Genomic DNA, 18,040 nt, shown 5'->3' with positions numbered 1-18,040 from the left:
TTTTTTTTTTTTTTTTTTTAATTATTATTATCTTGGGAATGTGGAGCTATTAAAACTAGAAATGCAAAAGTTGGTTCACTCCTCTGTGAGGGTCAATATCACCTCTGTGTGAGAGAATAGTCCTGGTGTGCAAATTTTAAGTAGGGAGAAGTTCAATATCACCTCTGTACCAATGCTATATGGGTTGTGTAGTTCATTTTCCATTGCTTTTTGTCAGCATTTCTCTGTCCCTTGTGAAAGTTGGCCTGGTTGCCCAATCAGCAGCTACACAGAAATGGCATTGAGGAAGTTTTATTTTCCTGACATTCACAATTTTTTTTTCCTTTCTTTCTGATTTTATTCAGCCACCTGACTGTTTTATTTACCATGGACACCCTAAGTAATTCCTTCTTTATTCAGTTTCCCTATTTAGCATATTTGTAGTCTGTCACATGCCCCATCAGCCATGGAAAAGTAGCTTCATACCTTCTCTGCCTCTTGCACTCATGCTTGAGAGCAGACAGATCTATAACTCAGACATTCAGCTCCATCTCTATGGCATAGTCAGTGAAAATCAGAGAAAATAAGCTTTTTGGGTGTAGGTTTGGTGCCTAAGTGGTTACTTGCAGAGTGGAGGGGTTAGCAGGCATCAGACTGTGAATCTCTGGTGATGTGTCCAAACATACTGTGCAAACAGCCCTGCATTCATCTGTCCAGCCTCTGAGCAAACCACAGCAGGGTTGTTCTGCTCTGGGAGACATTTAGCCACATTACTTTAGCTATATGCCAAGAAGAATACCTCTAATAGCAAAGCGCATCTGTATGAGGCTTGTGTAACTAACAGTCATCTAGAGTGGAGCTTGCATCTCCTTACATCCACCTGTGTAAATGTGTCTTCTTTCTGTATGTGTAGATGTTTCATAGTTAATCATTTACCATAGTTCATGATTTTAAGTGTCACATGTTGAGGAAAGCAGACATCTAGCAAGATGTGTAACACTTGCTGTTCATGTGTCCCTGATGTGCTGAGAGGCAACCTCAGAATATCCAGGTTAGAGTGAATGTCATGCTGGAAAAAGCAGGAGTTGTATCCATGTAGAGAGTGGTTGTTGTTCAGATAGTGCCTAAGCAGAGACAAGGAGTGCTCTATCTTGGCCAGTTACTCCAGAAAATTTACTATCATGGTACGACTGCAATAGAATGTGATAATGAGCAGTATGTGGTTGTTGGCTTTTGAAGTTATACTTTTTCTAGAAAGAAAGAAGCAGCAAAATAAAACATTTTTAACTTTGTGACTAGGTTCATGGGGAGCAGAAGCTAAGTGAAATGCAGTTCTCACTGGAGTCAGTGGATCTTTTCTTGCTACCTGTTCTTGGGCTATTTGTGCGTTATTCGCCCCTTGGATTTTTTCCAACCAGCCACACGATGTCGCTTGTGCCTGTGGTTGCGGCTTTGTCCTGGCAGCCTGGAGGCAGCTCCTCCACTGCTACCTGCTACAGTGAATTGTGCTTGTTTTCAAACTGTGGTCTTTACCTTAATGCCTTTAGTGCCTTAATGCCTTTACCTTTCCCTTGGTAACTGGGTAATACTGTTTGGCAATAGAACAAAACCATCCCACCCATCTTCTCTGTAGCCAAGAGGCCATGAAATTGAACTCTGCACTGATGTTCAACACCAGCATCTTTTTCCAGGCAAGACCAGAGGTGATAATTCTGTTGCAGATCCATTCGCTCAGTCTCAAAGGTGCTATATACTTTTTGCCATTTGGTGTCATTGCTATTCAGGTAATGAGCAATGATAAGTTTCCAGTTCCTAAACTGGAATACCTAAGTAATCTGTCTGATTCAGTATTCATCACTACATCCCTGTATCAGACGTGGAAACTCCCTGCAGGGCCAACAACAGAAATTCTGCGCATAGTTTATACTCCTCAGATAGTGGTTGATTATGTTTCTAAAACATCTCTTACTTTTATAGATCATCTTCATCTTGTTAGCTTAAATAAGTCAAGCTTATCAAGTCTTCTTTCCTGTGATGAGCTTTTATTGCCCCAGTTATCCAATAGGCCAGTGGTTTGGTGGAGTTAATTTAACCCACTTGAATAGTGATGAACAAGAACAGCACAAAGGATTCCTCCAAGATCTCTTGTCATGGCCCAAAAATACTACAATTATTTCCATATCCTATATGTGTCAAGCCAGATGTTTCCAACTTTTGCCTTTTTTAATCTTATATTAGTAATTCAAGGTCATCTTGTGATTGAGCTGTTTATCTAAGCCTGTTGTCTTCCCTGTCATTTAAAAATGATGAGCTCTCAGATTAAATAGTAGAAGTGTGAGGTATTTCTTAGTCTCCCAGTGCATGACTTTTCCCTTGAATTACTAAATTTTATCCTGTTTCTATTACTCTGGTGTTCAAGATAACTTTGTTTCAACTGCAAAGTTTATTCCATTACTATTTTTGGTGTTCAGATGCTTAGTGAAAACATGCCTGAAAACAGTCCATGTTGATACTTTTCTCTGTCAGCACTGTTCAGTTCTCACTACCCATTTCTTACATTTGGTCATTTACTTGCTGACCCTATAATTCCTCTGATAAACTCCATCTTCTCCAGATTTGCATTTAATTCCATGTGTGGCAACATACCAGACGCTTTAATGATACCACATTAGATGAGATCAAATAAAATTTATGTTATGCAGAAGTCATTTTTCTTTAACAAATAAAGCTACGAAGCAAATCTGGCACTGTCTTTAACTTATGTCAAACCAATTAAAATCTATGTGACTATAATTTATTTTCTGTTTACTGCAATGTCTTTGTTCAGTTTTTCCTTAAGCTTTCTGCTGGAAGCAATCTGGTAGCTCCTCATTATCTCTTTTCCCTCTTAAATGTAAAAACTGTAGTTTATGTTCTCCAATGGTAAAAGGTATTGGACTTGCAATTCGATGCAAGCTTATCGCTCCCTGTTTAAGTACATGAAGTGCTTTGAATTACGTTTCCATCATGAATGTGATTCATTGGCGTACCCTTATTCCGTTAGCTTTCCCACCATGCTCAGTACTCTACCTTTTGTTCCTAAAAGCAGAGGTGGAACACTCCTTCCATATTGGAGCCCTACCTAGGTTACCTTTCACCTCTGCTGTGCACTGACATAGCGTAACTCCCAGTGAACCCGTTTCTTCTTTGCTTGTTCTCTTTTTATTTGGATAGCTGGAGAACCTTTTGCTATTTGTTTTAATATCATTTTCAGTGTTTAACTCAGCTTGACTTCTGGCAGTTCTCACTTTATCTCAGCACATCGTGAGCTCTTTGCTGATCCATCTTTTGTTTTTTCTTTCTGTATGCTTATTCCTAATAATCTCCTTAGGGTATTTATTAATCCAGTGGGGTCTGAATTCCCTTCCTGCATTCTCCTTTGGACACAGATTGCTAACATTTTTGACAGAAAGAAGCATTGTACATTCAGTTCTTTGAGCTAGCTGACTTCTCTAACTCTTTGCATCAATTTATCAAAGTTTCCTGTACTGGAATCAAGAATGTTTATTACAGACATGTTTGTTCATCTTCTGTTTAATTTAAACTAATTCAGCTTGTCACTTATCTACGGCATTATTTTATTAACCAAAACCTAATATGAAACTCTTTTTGTCCCTTCACTGACAAAATGAACTTCCAAACTTTCTTATTAGACTCTCAGTATTAAAGTAAGTATCTACAATTGGTTCATACTGACAGCCCACAGTTTCATCACGATATTGCATCCAGTTGGTTCATGGTAACACCACTTTGCCAATTTTGTCTATCTGAAAACTTTCTTTCTGTCGAGTGTTTATACTCTCACTGATTATACTTTACCTATTGCCATTATCTTCATTTATGCTTTTTTTCCACTTAAAGCAGTAGAAGTTTTAAAGAAAGCTAAATCTTTTTTGGTAGGGTTTTTTTTTTTTTTTTAAGTTGTACAATACTAGCCCTCCTTTTTTAAGAAACAAAATCAAAACCAGATCACATATATCATGATCAAAAGTAATGTAACTCTAAAATGATGGTGCCTTTAATCCCATTTTCAAGTCATGGTTTAACACCAAGTTGGAGGGCAGAGATTTCACAAGCTCTCAAATTTGCTTTGCATCATGTAGCTGCATAAGACTTCCGTAATGTGAGTCCCACAACTCTCATCATGTCATGCCTGGTAAGGTGAGTGCATCCTGGCGTGCTGTTATTTATAGACATTGTTACACATGTTCATGTATGTTAAATATAGAGAAAAGATGAGCATTACTCAGTTATATTTCATCCCATTAACAGAATTTATATATTGGTCTTGTAATTACTTTTTCTGGTTGTTGTCTTTAATTCTGGATTTTAGTAGGCTGTAAAGGATTTCTTAAAAAATAGAGCTATATGTTATATCTTTTACAGGATTTCCATATTCTAAATCTGCTTCTCTACCTGGCTATGGAAAGAATGGCTTACATCAGGTAGGTATACATTTAAATGCATTCTCTAGGCAATAGTGTATCATAAATAGGCAGCTTAGTATGTAGTTGAAAATCTACACAGTAATAACACTTCAAAGGTGTTTTGGCTGCCAGCCCTGTCTGACAGATTCATACCCCATGTGGGTTAGTTTGTCTGTCTTCAAGAAAAGACAAACAGAGGCTTCTCCTTTTGCTTGTGTGTGTCATGAGTGTTAGGAGTCTTGATTCCCCTCCCAAAACAAATGAAGGTCCAAAATGTATGAGCTGCACATACTAAGATCACAGTATAGCTTGAATTAATGATAGAGATGGTTAGGCCTATAATTAGGAAAGTAATGATCTTAAGAGCAAAGGTGGAGCAGCCCACATCCATTGCATTTCTTAAACCATCTGTTCTGTTTTTTTCCAGTATGGTTTTTTCCAGTTGTCATACTTTTAAGGTGGGGAGGGAGCAATACAGAGAGAATGGAAGGCAGCAATCTAGAAAGCAGAATGCATAACAAAATTATGACCAGATCAGACTAGGCATTCTTTTTCTAATACTTTTTTATATATTTTTTTTAAGTCTTTAGGAAAAAGGCATCTTTGACACTGTAGTCTCTCTTTCTTTCTGGCATCTAGCATTATGGGTTCTCAATTCATGTCTTATACTTTTAGTTAAAAAACTATAATGGTTAATAGTGGTAAGCTGGCAATACATAGATACACATGCACTTAGATTTTGAAGATTGATTTGTGTCTAAAATACATGGACAGGGCATCATTCAAATTCCTTCTTTTTTCCAAGGGAAGATGTGAAAGCTGCAAAAGTACATGAGCAGGGTTAAACTTCCCCAATGATAAGAGTCAAACTGCAGGTCACTGGAGGACCTACAAGAAAACAACTGTCAGAGAGTAGCTAAACTAATTTTTCAGTAGCTACTGAAATGTCCATCCCTTTGAGTTAATATTACAAGACTAATTGTGCTTGTCTTACTCCAATACCTGACTGCTTGAATTCCTCTCTGAAGGAACCAGTGGCACAGCAACTTGATCAAATGAGATTTAGGAATTTGAAAGCATCTAGATAAACCTGTCCCCACTTAGGTGTCAACAGGTTTTTTTCTGACTTTTCAGAATAGCTGTTACCTGTAACATGAAGTGAGCAAGGGACCGACTTGCACCCAGCCACTGCACTGTTGAGGGACCAAAGCCATCAGAAGGCTCCACACAGATGAGGCTAAAGCAAACCCCCATCAGCAGTGGAGCTGGCTGCACCTGTAGGCAGAAGCCATGCAATGTAATATGAAAGCAGAAGATGGCAGCATTTGTCCTGCCTAAAGGGTCCAACCTCACAGCTGAAAACTAGGAAAGTTGAAAAGGTTGCTCATGGTCACATCCTTGAGGCCAAAATTCTTCTCAGAATGAATATCCTCTGTTTGATAGCAGGTTCATACCAGCTTCTGTGGTTTGTTATTTTTAATCAGCCATTCCAGTGCTGCATAACAAAATAAACCAAAAACAAACAATAAGGAGCCTTGAAGGTTATTGTGAGTGTAGCTGTCCACACCATTCATACCCTAACAGGCAAAAATGAGACTTAGGAAAAAAAAATATAATAGTGCTTTTCTCATCTCCTGTAATGTTCATTATCATAACATTTGCCAGCAAAGAGAAAAGACAGTGAGTCAAACAAAGCTATAGCAAATACACAGTTCTCCCTGGTCTCAGTGGCATCAGCAGTGTGAAGCAGAAAGCAGAATTAGACAGGTTGCAATGAGCATATCTGGCCTGCTATGACAACTGCAGTAAGACATCTGCATCGCAGGGAAAGACAATTTCAGTCCAATCTTAGTGCCCAGTCTTCAAATGGGGGTGGCTGCTGGCTTTCTGACACCTACCTCATGGAAAGCTGCAAGGAATCAGAGCTCAAAAAGTCCCAAGAGCTTAGGGGTGAAGTGGGTTGATACAATACTGCAGTTGCCTCTCTGAGTGACATCCAAGCTCCAGCTTTCACTGGTATGTGGGAGTTCACAGCATAGACAGCAAACTGCACCTGCAGTGCCTCCAAGGACCCAGGCACTCACTTGACACTCCATCCTCTTCTACAGGCAGAGCTCCATCTCTGCAGTCGCAGATTGATGGGTGATGTGGGCGCTTGGGATGCCTGCTTTGAGCATTTAGGTTAAGTTCAAATGAGACTTTACTCTCTTTCCTTGTCACAAGGATCTATATTTTGATTGTGTGGTACCAGCTGGTTTTCTTTTTTCTCTTGACAATGTGCAGAATGATTTTGTGGTGTATTTTGCTCCTACATTGCTTCTTTCTTTCTCTTTCAGCCTGAAAATATGGGCCAATATGAAACGGACCAGGAGGCGAGCTGGGGGATGAAAGGTACATTGCAATATCATTTCCATCCATGTTTTCTTCCTTTGAGGATGCTTGTTAGTGTATTGCCATAAGGGTTCCTATTCCGAGATGTTCCCATAGTTCACATAACAGTGACTAGACAGCGACTGAGCTCAGTATCATGTTTAACACAGAGAATCTTCTTTTTATATAACCAAACTTAAAGGCCTACATGGAGTCTGGTATCATAAACTGGTGCTGAGTCAGTCCTGGTATCCTCAGTATATGGGAACGTCCTCTGTGGTGGTGGTCTCATATCAGAGAGAGGAAGAAATTTAAGATACTTACTCCTTCAAGACATACCTAATTGAAAAAAAAAAAAAAAGTCCATTGTGCCTCTTGTTTGTGCGACAGTGTAGTTAAAATGTACAGAATTCAAAAAGCAGAATTTATTTGCATTCTTTTTTTTTTTTTTAATTACAGTATAAGTGGACTGTTAACTTAATATGGAACTTGGGTTGGAATTTTCAAAAGAGCTGAACAATTTAGGAACATGCATCTACTCATGAGGAAGAGTAGGATTTTGTTTCCAAGACACTTAATCTTGTTTTAAAAATCTTAACTCTAATGTTCTACTTCATGGCTCTGTGTTGATACAAATCTTGGACTCTGTGTTTGAATAGTTTAAAGTACAGATTTTGAAGAGTAAACTTACCTCTGATTTCATTTCAGACCATGAAAAGGTCTATGAAAACATAACGGCTATCCTGGTTCTGTTTAATCATCAATGTGAATAGATGACCTTGTGGTAGTCATATCATATGTAGTCATATACTGACCTAACTGAAATACTCTTGTGCTAGTTTAGATACAGGAATCATTGTCCCCACACCCCCAAACCATCTTTTCTTTGCTATTGTTATTCCCACTGCAGTCAGCCCAAGTGCAGGATGTTAGCATCTTGGAATATTGTATTAACTCAATGGTTTTCATATATGTTCCCAAACTGACATGCCTGTAATAATCCATATATTTTAACTATTTTCAGTAAAGAACAATAAGGGCAGGACTTTTGGATGACAGACTGACTTAACTCTGCACAAAAGCCTCCTACTGTAAAAGGAAATTACCAATTTTTCCAGACATACTCACTGTGTAACCCAATGGCATCAGGAGATGGATTTTCTGTCATAAGCCTCTGATTTTGAGGACTATTGCTTCGGTAATAGAGAGTGTTATAGGCATTCAGAGCATGGGGGTCAAATGCTTACTATGTGTGCAGTTATCCAACACATATTAAGAGAGAAATGTAGTAGCATAACAAATTGCTGATGTACCTAAAAGTTCATTGTAGTGACTCCAAAAGAAGCTATAAATTCTAAACTGTGAACTTGTTCTCATTCTCTTGCAGAATACAAGGTAAGAAGGGCTTTTCCAACACTGGAAGAACAATCAGATTCAGCACTTCCTAGCAAGGTTACATGTGTTCCTTTTTTATTATTATTATTTTGTTAATTTTTTGTCCCAGTGAAATATTTGTCAAATCAGGATGCAAGTATGTACCGTATAAATTAGTAAGTTCCCCACACTGTCATTTCCACACATCAGAATCGGATTTGGCTGGAGTTCATATGCTCTTGTCTTTTTAACAGATTTATCCTTATGAAACTCTTATTGTAACAAACCGAGTTCGTGTGAAATTGCCTAAGGATGTGGACAGGACCAGGCTGGAGGTAGGAATGATATTTGCTTTAAGACTTTTCAAGTCTTTGTCCTGTTTGTTTACCATCATAGCTATTCCTGTGCCCAAGTAATAGCAATGAAAGAAGAGAGAAGAGAGGAGTAACATTATATATTATATTTTATTTCAAAACACTAGTATGTAGGCAATTTAACTAACAAAGAATAGACAAAACCTGCCAAATGTCTGACCAAATGGTGTTTTACAAAGATACTGATGAATCCCATTAGTTTTGGATGATTATACAGAATATTGAAATTTGGAATAGGGTGGGTGGAAACTTGGGGTTTTTTTTAAATTCCTATAAAAAATACCCTCCTAGAATAACCTGAGTATTATAAAAAAGCTCCGTTTATCCTGCAAATATATGGACCTATGTTTCTGGTCCATCATCTTATTCAGCATCCCATTTGACTGTGTGATCCATGATCACTGTCCTATAGATTTGCTGTAGCATCATCTCTATCAAAGAGTAGTAGTATAAGCTGGAGAAATGCAGAGATTTATCGTAACAGAAGGCGTAGTTTCTAAAGGCCAAATCCTGAAGTTGATGTTCAGGCAAAATTCATGAGGTTGATTTTTTTGACTGAGTAATGACAGAACTGAATAAAGACTCACCTAAATTATTAAACTAACATATCTTTGTGTGAATTACTGTTAAGAAGAAGAGATAGTTCAATAAAAATTATGTTATTAACAATATTGGACCTTTGGGAAGATTTATATTTAAATAAATTTATTGTGTTTTTAACTTGATAATGTAACAAGAAAAGAGAGAAACTTTAATCTTAAAGAAAAAAAAAGAAGAGGAACTATGAAGTAGCAGAAAAGTTCTTCATTAAAGATCAAAGTTTTTAAAAAAAAATAATTTTACAGATTTTTTATACATGTAGTATATTTTGGAATTGGTGTATGTTCTTAAATACTTCAATGTTCTTTTTGCTTGATTACCCATCAAGTAGTATTGATTTCATTGTAAGGAAAAAAGAGCTTTTAATGTGTGCTGTTTTAAGCCTGGGGTATAGCAAGGCATGAGATCAATAATAAAAAGCATAATGAGTCCAGAAAAAGGAGCAGGAGGTTGGAGGGATACTCATCTGGACACATCCTATAAAGAATTCTTCTATATATATACACATATATGTGTATGTGTGTGCGTGCATATTTAAGAATAGAGTCTTTGTTTAAACACATCAGGCAGATTTGAATAGCAAATGCAGCTCCAGATTGCTTTTTTAAGACAACATATAGTTTGCTTTGGATGGATCATGCCTGTCCTGGCTGCCATTGTCTATAACTCATACACTGTCCTCAGCTGGGATCGCTGTTTGTTTAATATCCAAGTTGCTCTGTCTGCCTCGCACCAGGTGCAGCCCAGTGCCTGGTGGCTCAAGGAGCCCAACCACTTCAAAGGTCTCACAGAGGTTTGCAAAAAGAACAATAAACAAGATCTGCTTCAAACCTGCACCAGGAAAGCGATAAGGGCACCAGGCTGATCCTGCTGATTGCTGCACTATGTTAAACATGTTCGTCTGCAGGAAGGATTCCTTTGGAGACCATCTTATAGTCATTAGGGATTGGTAGTTTTTTAAACAATTAAATTAGCAGTGTTTTAATAGGATTATAACTACTGGAAAAACACAGGCAGCAGCTCATCTACACATTCAAACCATATGCAGAGTTGAGTGACAGACACAAACTGCTGCCTTCCCTGCCAGCCTCTTCCACTCCTTTCCATCCCTTCCTTCTGCATTGCAGACTTGCTGGAAATAAGTAGCTTTGCATAGAAAATAAGTTTATCATTATTTCCTCTTGTTGCAGAAGAAGAAGAAGATTTAGTTGCTTACTTGTGCATTCATCAGATTTCAGGCTTGGGTGAGACTGAGGGAGCCCAAGACTACATGGGTTTATAGGTTTGCGCAGGAACAAACCCACATTAGACACACACACACCCCTCCCTGTCTCTTAGTAGAGGACCCACTTAAGACATCCTCCTATCTTCAAACTTTTGGGGACAACACTTGGAATACTGGAAGCAGGTATTAAGGTTAGATTTCACCTTTTCTTGAGCTCCGTTTCACATTTGCTAGAGGGTATGATTTGATGCTCACAGATCTCTAGGAGGCAAGTTCTCTCTCCGAGCAGAATGGGTTACTGTCTGATCTTCTGTTTTCATCCTGCACAGCCAATGTCACTTTTGAAAGGGCTGGATTGTTCTTTCAGAAATGGTGAAGGTGATAGCACTGCTAAACCCATACATTATCTTGGAAAATATTTTTAGAAAAAAATCCATATTCTAATATTCCAATTTTGTTACAATTAGTTTTATGGGCTGAAGTCTCACCTTGCTCTCACTGCTACAATTGGAACTAGATGATCTTTAAGGTCGCTTCCAACCTTAAACCATTCTATGATTCTATAAATCAGAACAAGCTTCTGGGTGTGATAGCTGTGGACAGGGTACCTAAGTACAGCGGAAGGAGACCTAGAACCTTTGTGTTTTACACCATCAAACCTGAAAGCGGTCTTACCGTGTCCAGTATGATTAGAATATCTCACATATGATGTTTCTGATTTCCTGGTCTACTTAGGAGCAATAAGGTGACTAAATCTGAATGATCTAGATTTATTTAACAGCCCTTTTGCAAGCTGACTTGAAGTAAGCTCCTGTTTGTGAAACAGAGTTTGTTGTGAGCTCTGAGTGATACAGCATAGATGTCATGAAAAAGGTGCTGTTGTTTATATCTGATTCTCTTCCAGGGGAAGTCTCCTATATTGAGTGTCATGAAAAATGAACTCAAGTAAATGGTATTAGCTCCTTGGGTCGCATTAAGGGAGGTGGTAATGAAGGCCTTGGCTAATAGTCGAGGACCACAGATGGGTGGGGTATTAATGGGTGGTAGTGTTTTCCTAACTTTGTTCCCATTGTGAGTATTTTTTAGATTACACCATTGTGTAAGAAATTTATTTTAAGGATTATAAAAAATACCTTCTTATAAAAATGCATATTTTTCTAAGCCAAAGAGGTATCTAGAGATTAGGAAGGCTCAACTGGTGATAAATGCATTCAAATAATAGGAATTCTTTCTTCAAAAGCACATATATCTAAGTGTAAAAACACTCGTCATGTTTTTATTTGCTTGTTCTAACTCAGCAGTGAGGCAGAAGTAGCCCAGTTCTTTGTGCTTCTCCAGGAGATGTTTATGCCAACAGTGAACTAATACATGCAACATTGAGAACTAGTTATAACAAACGACCTGCTGATTTTTAAATACATTACTGGCACTCTGACTTTTGAATGAATAGCCTGGATCTTTGTGTATTATAAGCTGATTAGAAATGCGAGGAGTTTACACAAGATAAGGATTTGGCCCAGGAACTTTTTTTAAAGTTTCTCTCTACCACAGTGCTGTTTATTCTAATGTCAGATGAACGGAGCAGCATTCTTATGAGCTATTATAATGGGAAATGGTGAAGAGCAATTTAATTCAGATAATGTTGCAAAACAACAAAGCAGGAGGATAGGAGGGGATTATACATTCTGGGTGACGAAGAGGAATTGCACCCTCACCACATCCATAGATGACACAAAGTGGGGAGGACAGCAGTTGATGCTTTGGTGAGCAGAGCCTCTGTTCAGAGGGACCTGGCCAGGCTAGAGGAATGGGTCCACAGGGACTTTGAGAAGTTGAACAAAGGTAAATCCAGATTCCTACACTTATGATAGAATAACGCCATTCATCAGGACAAGACTGGGGGAACAGCTCTGCAGAAAAGTACCTGATGGTCCCAATGGAAAACAAGCCGAACACAAGTCAGCAGCTCACCTTTGCAGTAAAGAAGTTATAGAGGAAAATGTACCCTTCTCAGAAGTAGGCACTGGAAGGCCAAGAGACAACAAGTTGCAGGAGGGGAAATTACAATTAGATGTCAGGGAAAAGTTCCTCACTGGGAGAGTGGTGCACTGAAACAGGTTGCCCAAGAGGCTGTGGATTCTCTGTCTCTAGAGGCATGGAAAACTCAGTTGGGCAAGGCCTTAAGGGACGTGGTCTAATTTTAAAGTTGGCCGCATTTTGAAGACCTCCACAAGACCTTAATTTGCTTGCTTAGGTTGGTATATTCTGTGAAGACAAAGCCTTAATATAATATAATTACAAGACAGGATTATTTGGTGCTCTTGCTGCAATAGTATTTGAAAAAATACATAATTTGGTTTATCTTGGAACATTTTATCAAAAGGATGATTTTGTTATGCAAGGGCTTAAATATAAGTGACCTGGAGCAAACTTTCCTATTTTGGACAACTTGAGTCATGAGTTTCCAGGGACTAAGACATCACCTTTGAATGGTATGCATTAGCACATGCCTTACTGGTTTCCCGTGGTAATCCACATGGTCTGGTTTTTGGGGGATTTGGGGGGGGCGGTTGTTTTTTCTTTTGGTTTGGTTTGGTTTGGTTTTTTTCCAAAGGAAATTTGGCTTATGGACACTTTTGTAAATCTTGATACCTCTTTTAAGTACATGAATACCTTTTATGATTTAGGCCTTGGGCTCCTAAAAGCATGTGCTTGATACTTTTATCTTAGATTGGATATTGTTTGCCTGTTGTTCAGTCACAGCAATGTGTTTTGGTGCTTGCACATCCAAATTGATGGTTCATACCCAGCTGCATGGACTTATATATATATTTTTTTTTTTTTCCTCCTGAAGTTGCTTTTATCACAGAGTATAAGATTTCTTTTCTCGTCACAGGCTGGTAGCTTTGAAAGCCAACATAGTCAGAGTCGTCCATTTGGAAACCATCTTTTAGTGTTTTCATTTGATTTTCTTATCTTAATGTATCTTAGTTTCTTTATCCTTTTCCTTTTAATGCCAGAGAGCTAAAAGCATTATTCATTCATGCCTATCAAATACAGCAGAAAGTAAATTATTCCACTTCTGTTTAAACCTGTTCATTCTTTGTTTAACAAGGATACACTGAAACAATTGCTAAGGAAACAAATATTCTGAAATGTCAAGTAGCAAACCTTCATCTGCCTACTTGTTCTGCTGTAAACAGAAATGAGAGATTTAAATATGGGTGCAGTCTTGTTTGAACAGAGTGCTCATATTAATTCAAATGTGCTTTTCCTCCTGAAACTGCTTGTCTGGATTTGTTTTAGGGATGACATTTTTTTCCACTAGTTTTTATTCAACAATCACCCTGGGTTCTAGCCATTTGGGCTGCAACCATTTTAGGACTGGTTTCCAGTAATTGAGCCTGAATTTATAACAGCCCCAGCTCCTAGATGTCATTCATACAAGTAATGTTGTGTGTCTCACCTCCTCTGGAGCTCAGATGGAGAAAATCAGAGCAAAACTGGAGTGCTGTGTATTTTAACATAGCACTTTATAGTTTGGGGCTGAATTTGAGGTTATGGGCTCACTTCACGATAAAGCTCATAACCTGGAGTGCAAAATTGCAGTTCACTGACTTCAGGGGAACTTCACACTGTTTAACTTGCAAAACGTTTGTCTGGTGTTTCTTATTCTAGGTATCTGCTTGTGTTGTGATCAGTGATGGATGTCTCTATCGGTTTTCAAATCCCTTATGAAAAGAGCCAATGTAAAATGAAAATACACGTTAGAAATTACATGGTATGTGTACAAAAGCTATTTCTTATCAGAGTAGAAACACCGTGAGAGTGAACAGGGATTAGATGTGGAACATTCATAATATGGATGCGCTAAAGCCAAAACTAAGGGAAATTGGAAAACCTGAGATACTAAACTGAGATATGTCCACAGGTCTAGGAGCCTTGTATAGATCCTTGGGTTACATTGGCAGGGGGAAGGGTTTCGGACTCCCTCACTGCTTCTGATGCACTGCTTTTCCTGGGAGCCTTTTTGAGGACCCACATCGCTATGTGGAAGCAGAGGAGAGATGGGATCTATACCTCCTGCCATGACTTGTTTGCACAAGTGCTCCAGCTGTTCAATGTTGTGACTAACTGCCCTAATCTAGCATAACCACAATTTTAACACCTACTGCCTCATCCCCTGATCAATGGAGTTGCTCTAGTTATCTCTTGATATCTTTTGAAGTTCATTAGGTGGCAACTCATGCTATTTCTTAACGTTCCCTCCTCTATCACATAATTACTTAATAGTTTGAAATATTTATTGAGCATGAAGCTTAATTACTCCATTGATGAGCATAACATTCAGTACTCCCATGGGAATGTGGCACATGGCTAATTACAGTTTAGTAATTTTGCAGTAGGCTTAGGAGAAACCTCTGAAAAGCCTGCTGAGCCCCAGCAGTGTAACAGAATAAAGGGGAAGAGTACACACCTTGCAAAAGCAAAATGAGGATTCAAAATTCAGTACGTAAAAGAGAAAATTTTCCAGAAAATTATGATTTGGTGTCCAAAAGTAATATTTGGGATAACTTTTGAGAGGCACAGGAGAAGGGAGTGGGGGGTGGTGGAAGAGGAGAAAAACAGGAGAAGAGAGGAGACTGTTATTGTTCCAAATGTATTCAGTTGAGATACTTTTAACATCATAATGAATACAGGAAAAGACTATGTCCCACCAGCAAAGCCTCTTCACTAACTACTCTAAAGAGCTAAGATCTGGTTATTTCCATGAATGCTTGCTTACCTGCGTATAAGCCTTTCCCAGTAAATCCCAGTTTAGTTTGACTGTTTTGCATTTTGAAGACACTGGAAAAGACTCTATAGCTTTTCCTTCCAGATTTTGTGAATCGGAGGTTGGAAGTGTTACAAGGACTCTGAACAAAAATTAATTGAAATGGACAACTACTTAAAATTACAGTCTATAAAACAGAGTGCACAGTAGTGCTTCAGAGAGGGACTAGCTGAAAAACTCACTATGGATTCAAGCAAAGGCAGTGTAGTGCTCAGCTGTCATTTCCTACAACATAATGTAGCAAAAAAAACAAGAGAAAGAAACCTGAGGTTTTAAATGACCTCTAGGAATTAAGACTTTGATTTTTCTCATCCTCAACTCATCACCTCCTGCCATCAGCTGTGCTTGTTCATTGGTTTAATATTGACTGATAAGGAAGTGTGATATCCTCTGCATTTCCTACATCAGCAGGTTTTCACATGAAGACTCCCATCCAATTACTGACACAGAATAAACATGCTTGTGCAGCATGACCTGGTCACAGCTTACTGTGGTACGGCTGTAGGTTAATTGCAATTTTTCCTTCCTGTGACTTATTCACACTAATGCTATGTTCCTAACTATTAGTATTGAAGATTTCTGAATTTCATTAAAAATACAATTATTCTTGGGGAAAAGAAATCTCATTTAATTAAATAAATGTTATAACTCTATTTAGAATGATTAGTGGCTTTTAGCAGGCCACAGAAAAATATAGACAAGCCTCATTAATTTATAGCAAAAAGCATCACTTCTTACAGAGATAACATTGCAGAGCAAGTATTTGAATGTGCAATTAATTACTTTTATTCTGAGAGACTCAAAAATGAACACATATCTGTACCACTCATTTTTATGCACGTTTTGTAAAGCGTGAGGATTTTCCATTCTAGGGCTTGCATTGCAGTAGAGAGGTTTAGCTCAGCCCTTGCTTAGTTCTTAATATCTTATTAAGAACTTAAGCAAGTTAGTATCTTATTAATATCTTAACAAGAAACATTTATGTTTTAATTCTTCTGTTATGTGTGTATATGTTTTAGGAGAGCTAGCTGTGTAATCACAGCAAGTTGTGGTGATGCTTCTTACACAGCACTGTGCTATATAAGTAACATCCAGGTGACGAGTTACAGCAGCAGCATTTGGTTCCAAAGCTGCAGGCCACCTTTGGGCTTCCCAAAGTGGGATCCCAAGGTTGTGATCTCATATCTCTAATCCAAAATGATATTAGTGTAGGTGAGGGATAGTGCTTCTGGAGACATGACTCTCCTCTTCCACTGCTGCGACCCATGGACACATCTGATGGGACCAGCACTTTACTGGACTTGAGTCTCACTGTCTTTCTCTCATTTTTTACACAAGCTGACATGAAATGCTATGCATAACAAAACATTCAGCACTATTGACTTTACAATTAATACAATTTTATCAAAACAATATGATATGGTAGTCTTTTAGTGTGACAATTTCACAAATATATCCAAAATGCTTATGTTCTGATGCTGCGAGCTCCATTGTAGTGGTCTTTTTAGTGAAGGATCATCTTTAAACTATCTACCTTATCTTTTGTCAAGGCTTTCAGGCAGCACCATATTAACATCATTATGCAGCTTCCAAATTGAGCTCACTTAAATACAGTTGGTTCAGAGTGTGGGCAGAAGGGGACCTTAATCTGGTCCTCTGTACGCTCCTCATTATTTGCAATGTACCCAGCTTTGCTGTTGATGCAGAGCAGAGAAGTAGATTGAGTTAAGCTGCCTGAATCTGGCCAAATTGTCACAAAGGGAATTAAGAATTGGTTACTAGCACGCTGTAAAACACCCAGACTTCCTATGTAAACAAGGCCAACACTAGTAAAAAAAAAAAAAAAAGGAATGACTGTTACTTTTACTAATAAGTTGGGCCATTCATTTAATGGCCCAATGATGCACTATTAACATAGCTAGATATTTTAAACTGCTCCAATCAAAAAAAAAAAAAAAAAAGAAAGAAAAAGAAAGAAAGAACATACACATCTTCTCTCATACTTCAAAATGAATATCCTCCCTCTTCCCTGTGTATGATTTTCAATTTCCCTTCTTTTGTTTGACTAATGAGACAAGGCAGTGCTTCAGTTAAGACAAATTAATATTCAAATAGCTGAGAAGAAAGATAAATTAAGATTTCTTAGTGGTGCATTTTCTCTGCCTTTGTTTGGAAAGAGCTCTAGGTCTTAAAGCTGTAAGGTTTAGGAAAGTCCCAACAGTGGAGACAAAAATTTAACATCACACATACAAAGAAAAGTATGAACATAAACTTCCCACACTGGCCTATTCCCATGGTGTTTAGACCCTTCAAATACTTGTAGACATTTACCATATTTTCCCTTAGTCATCATTTGGCTGAGCTTATACATACTTAGGCCTTTTAGTCTTTCCTCATAAATCAAACTCTGCAACCCATGATTACTTTTGTTACTTTTATCTGAAGCTTTGCCAGTTTAATGACATCTTTCTGGGATCAAGGTTTATTCAAAAATCTGCAGACAGAACTGTAATCATTGCTGCTTCTAGGGTTGGTCCCAAAGCTAGGGGCCATGATGCTAAGAAAGGGGTGGTGAAAGTTTCTGAGATGCAAGGAAAACAGTGGGAATTATGCTGCATTGAGCACATACTGTTGTCCTCAGAGAGGGTTCAGACCAAAGGGGAAATGTTCCCTTCTACTAGAACTAATTTTATGTGTGGATAATGCAATAAGAAATCTTGCTAATATTGCAGTCTGCTTGTCAGTCCTTGAGATAAGGGACAGTATGTGGAAGAAAATTAAAAAAAAAGAAACTGCCTAGTGGAATGGAAGGTGGAAG

At 38.2% G+C, this 18,040-nt stretch overlaps 1 protein-coding gene across 1 annotated transcript in view; it reads left to right on the top strand.

Moving 5' to 3' along the window:
• Positions 1–8,524, top strand: part of ABLIM2 (actin binding LIM protein family member 2) — a gene marked incomplete at its 3' end in the record, with an annotated part of 101,741 nt that extends 93,217 nt beyond the window's left edge. Inside the window, exons 18-21 of the mRNA XM_029084868.1 lie at positions 4,405–4,463; positions 6,782–6,836; positions 8,203–8,267; positions 8,444–8,524. Of these exons, the coding sequence (XP_028940701.1) occupies positions 4,405–4,463; positions 6,782–6,836; positions 8,203–8,267; positions 8,444–8,524 (260 nt within the window). The remainder of the gene's footprint in view (positions 1–4,404; positions 4,464–6,781; positions 6,837–8,202; positions 8,268–8,443) is intronic.
• Positions 8,525–18,040: the final 9,516 nt, after the last annotated feature.

Source organism: Antrostomus carolinensis, unplaced genomic scaffold (genome assembly GCF_000700745.2).
Source record: "Antrostomus carolinensis isolate BGI_N321 unplaced genomic scaffold, ASM70074v2 scaffold10395, whole genome shotgun sequence".
NCBI classification, from domain to species: domain Eukaryota; kingdom Metazoa; phylum Chordata; class Aves; order Caprimulgiformes; family Caprimulgidae; genus Antrostomus; species Antrostomus carolinensis.
Note: the sequence above shows the minus strand (reverse complement) of the source record. Positions and strands in the feature narration are given on the sequence as shown.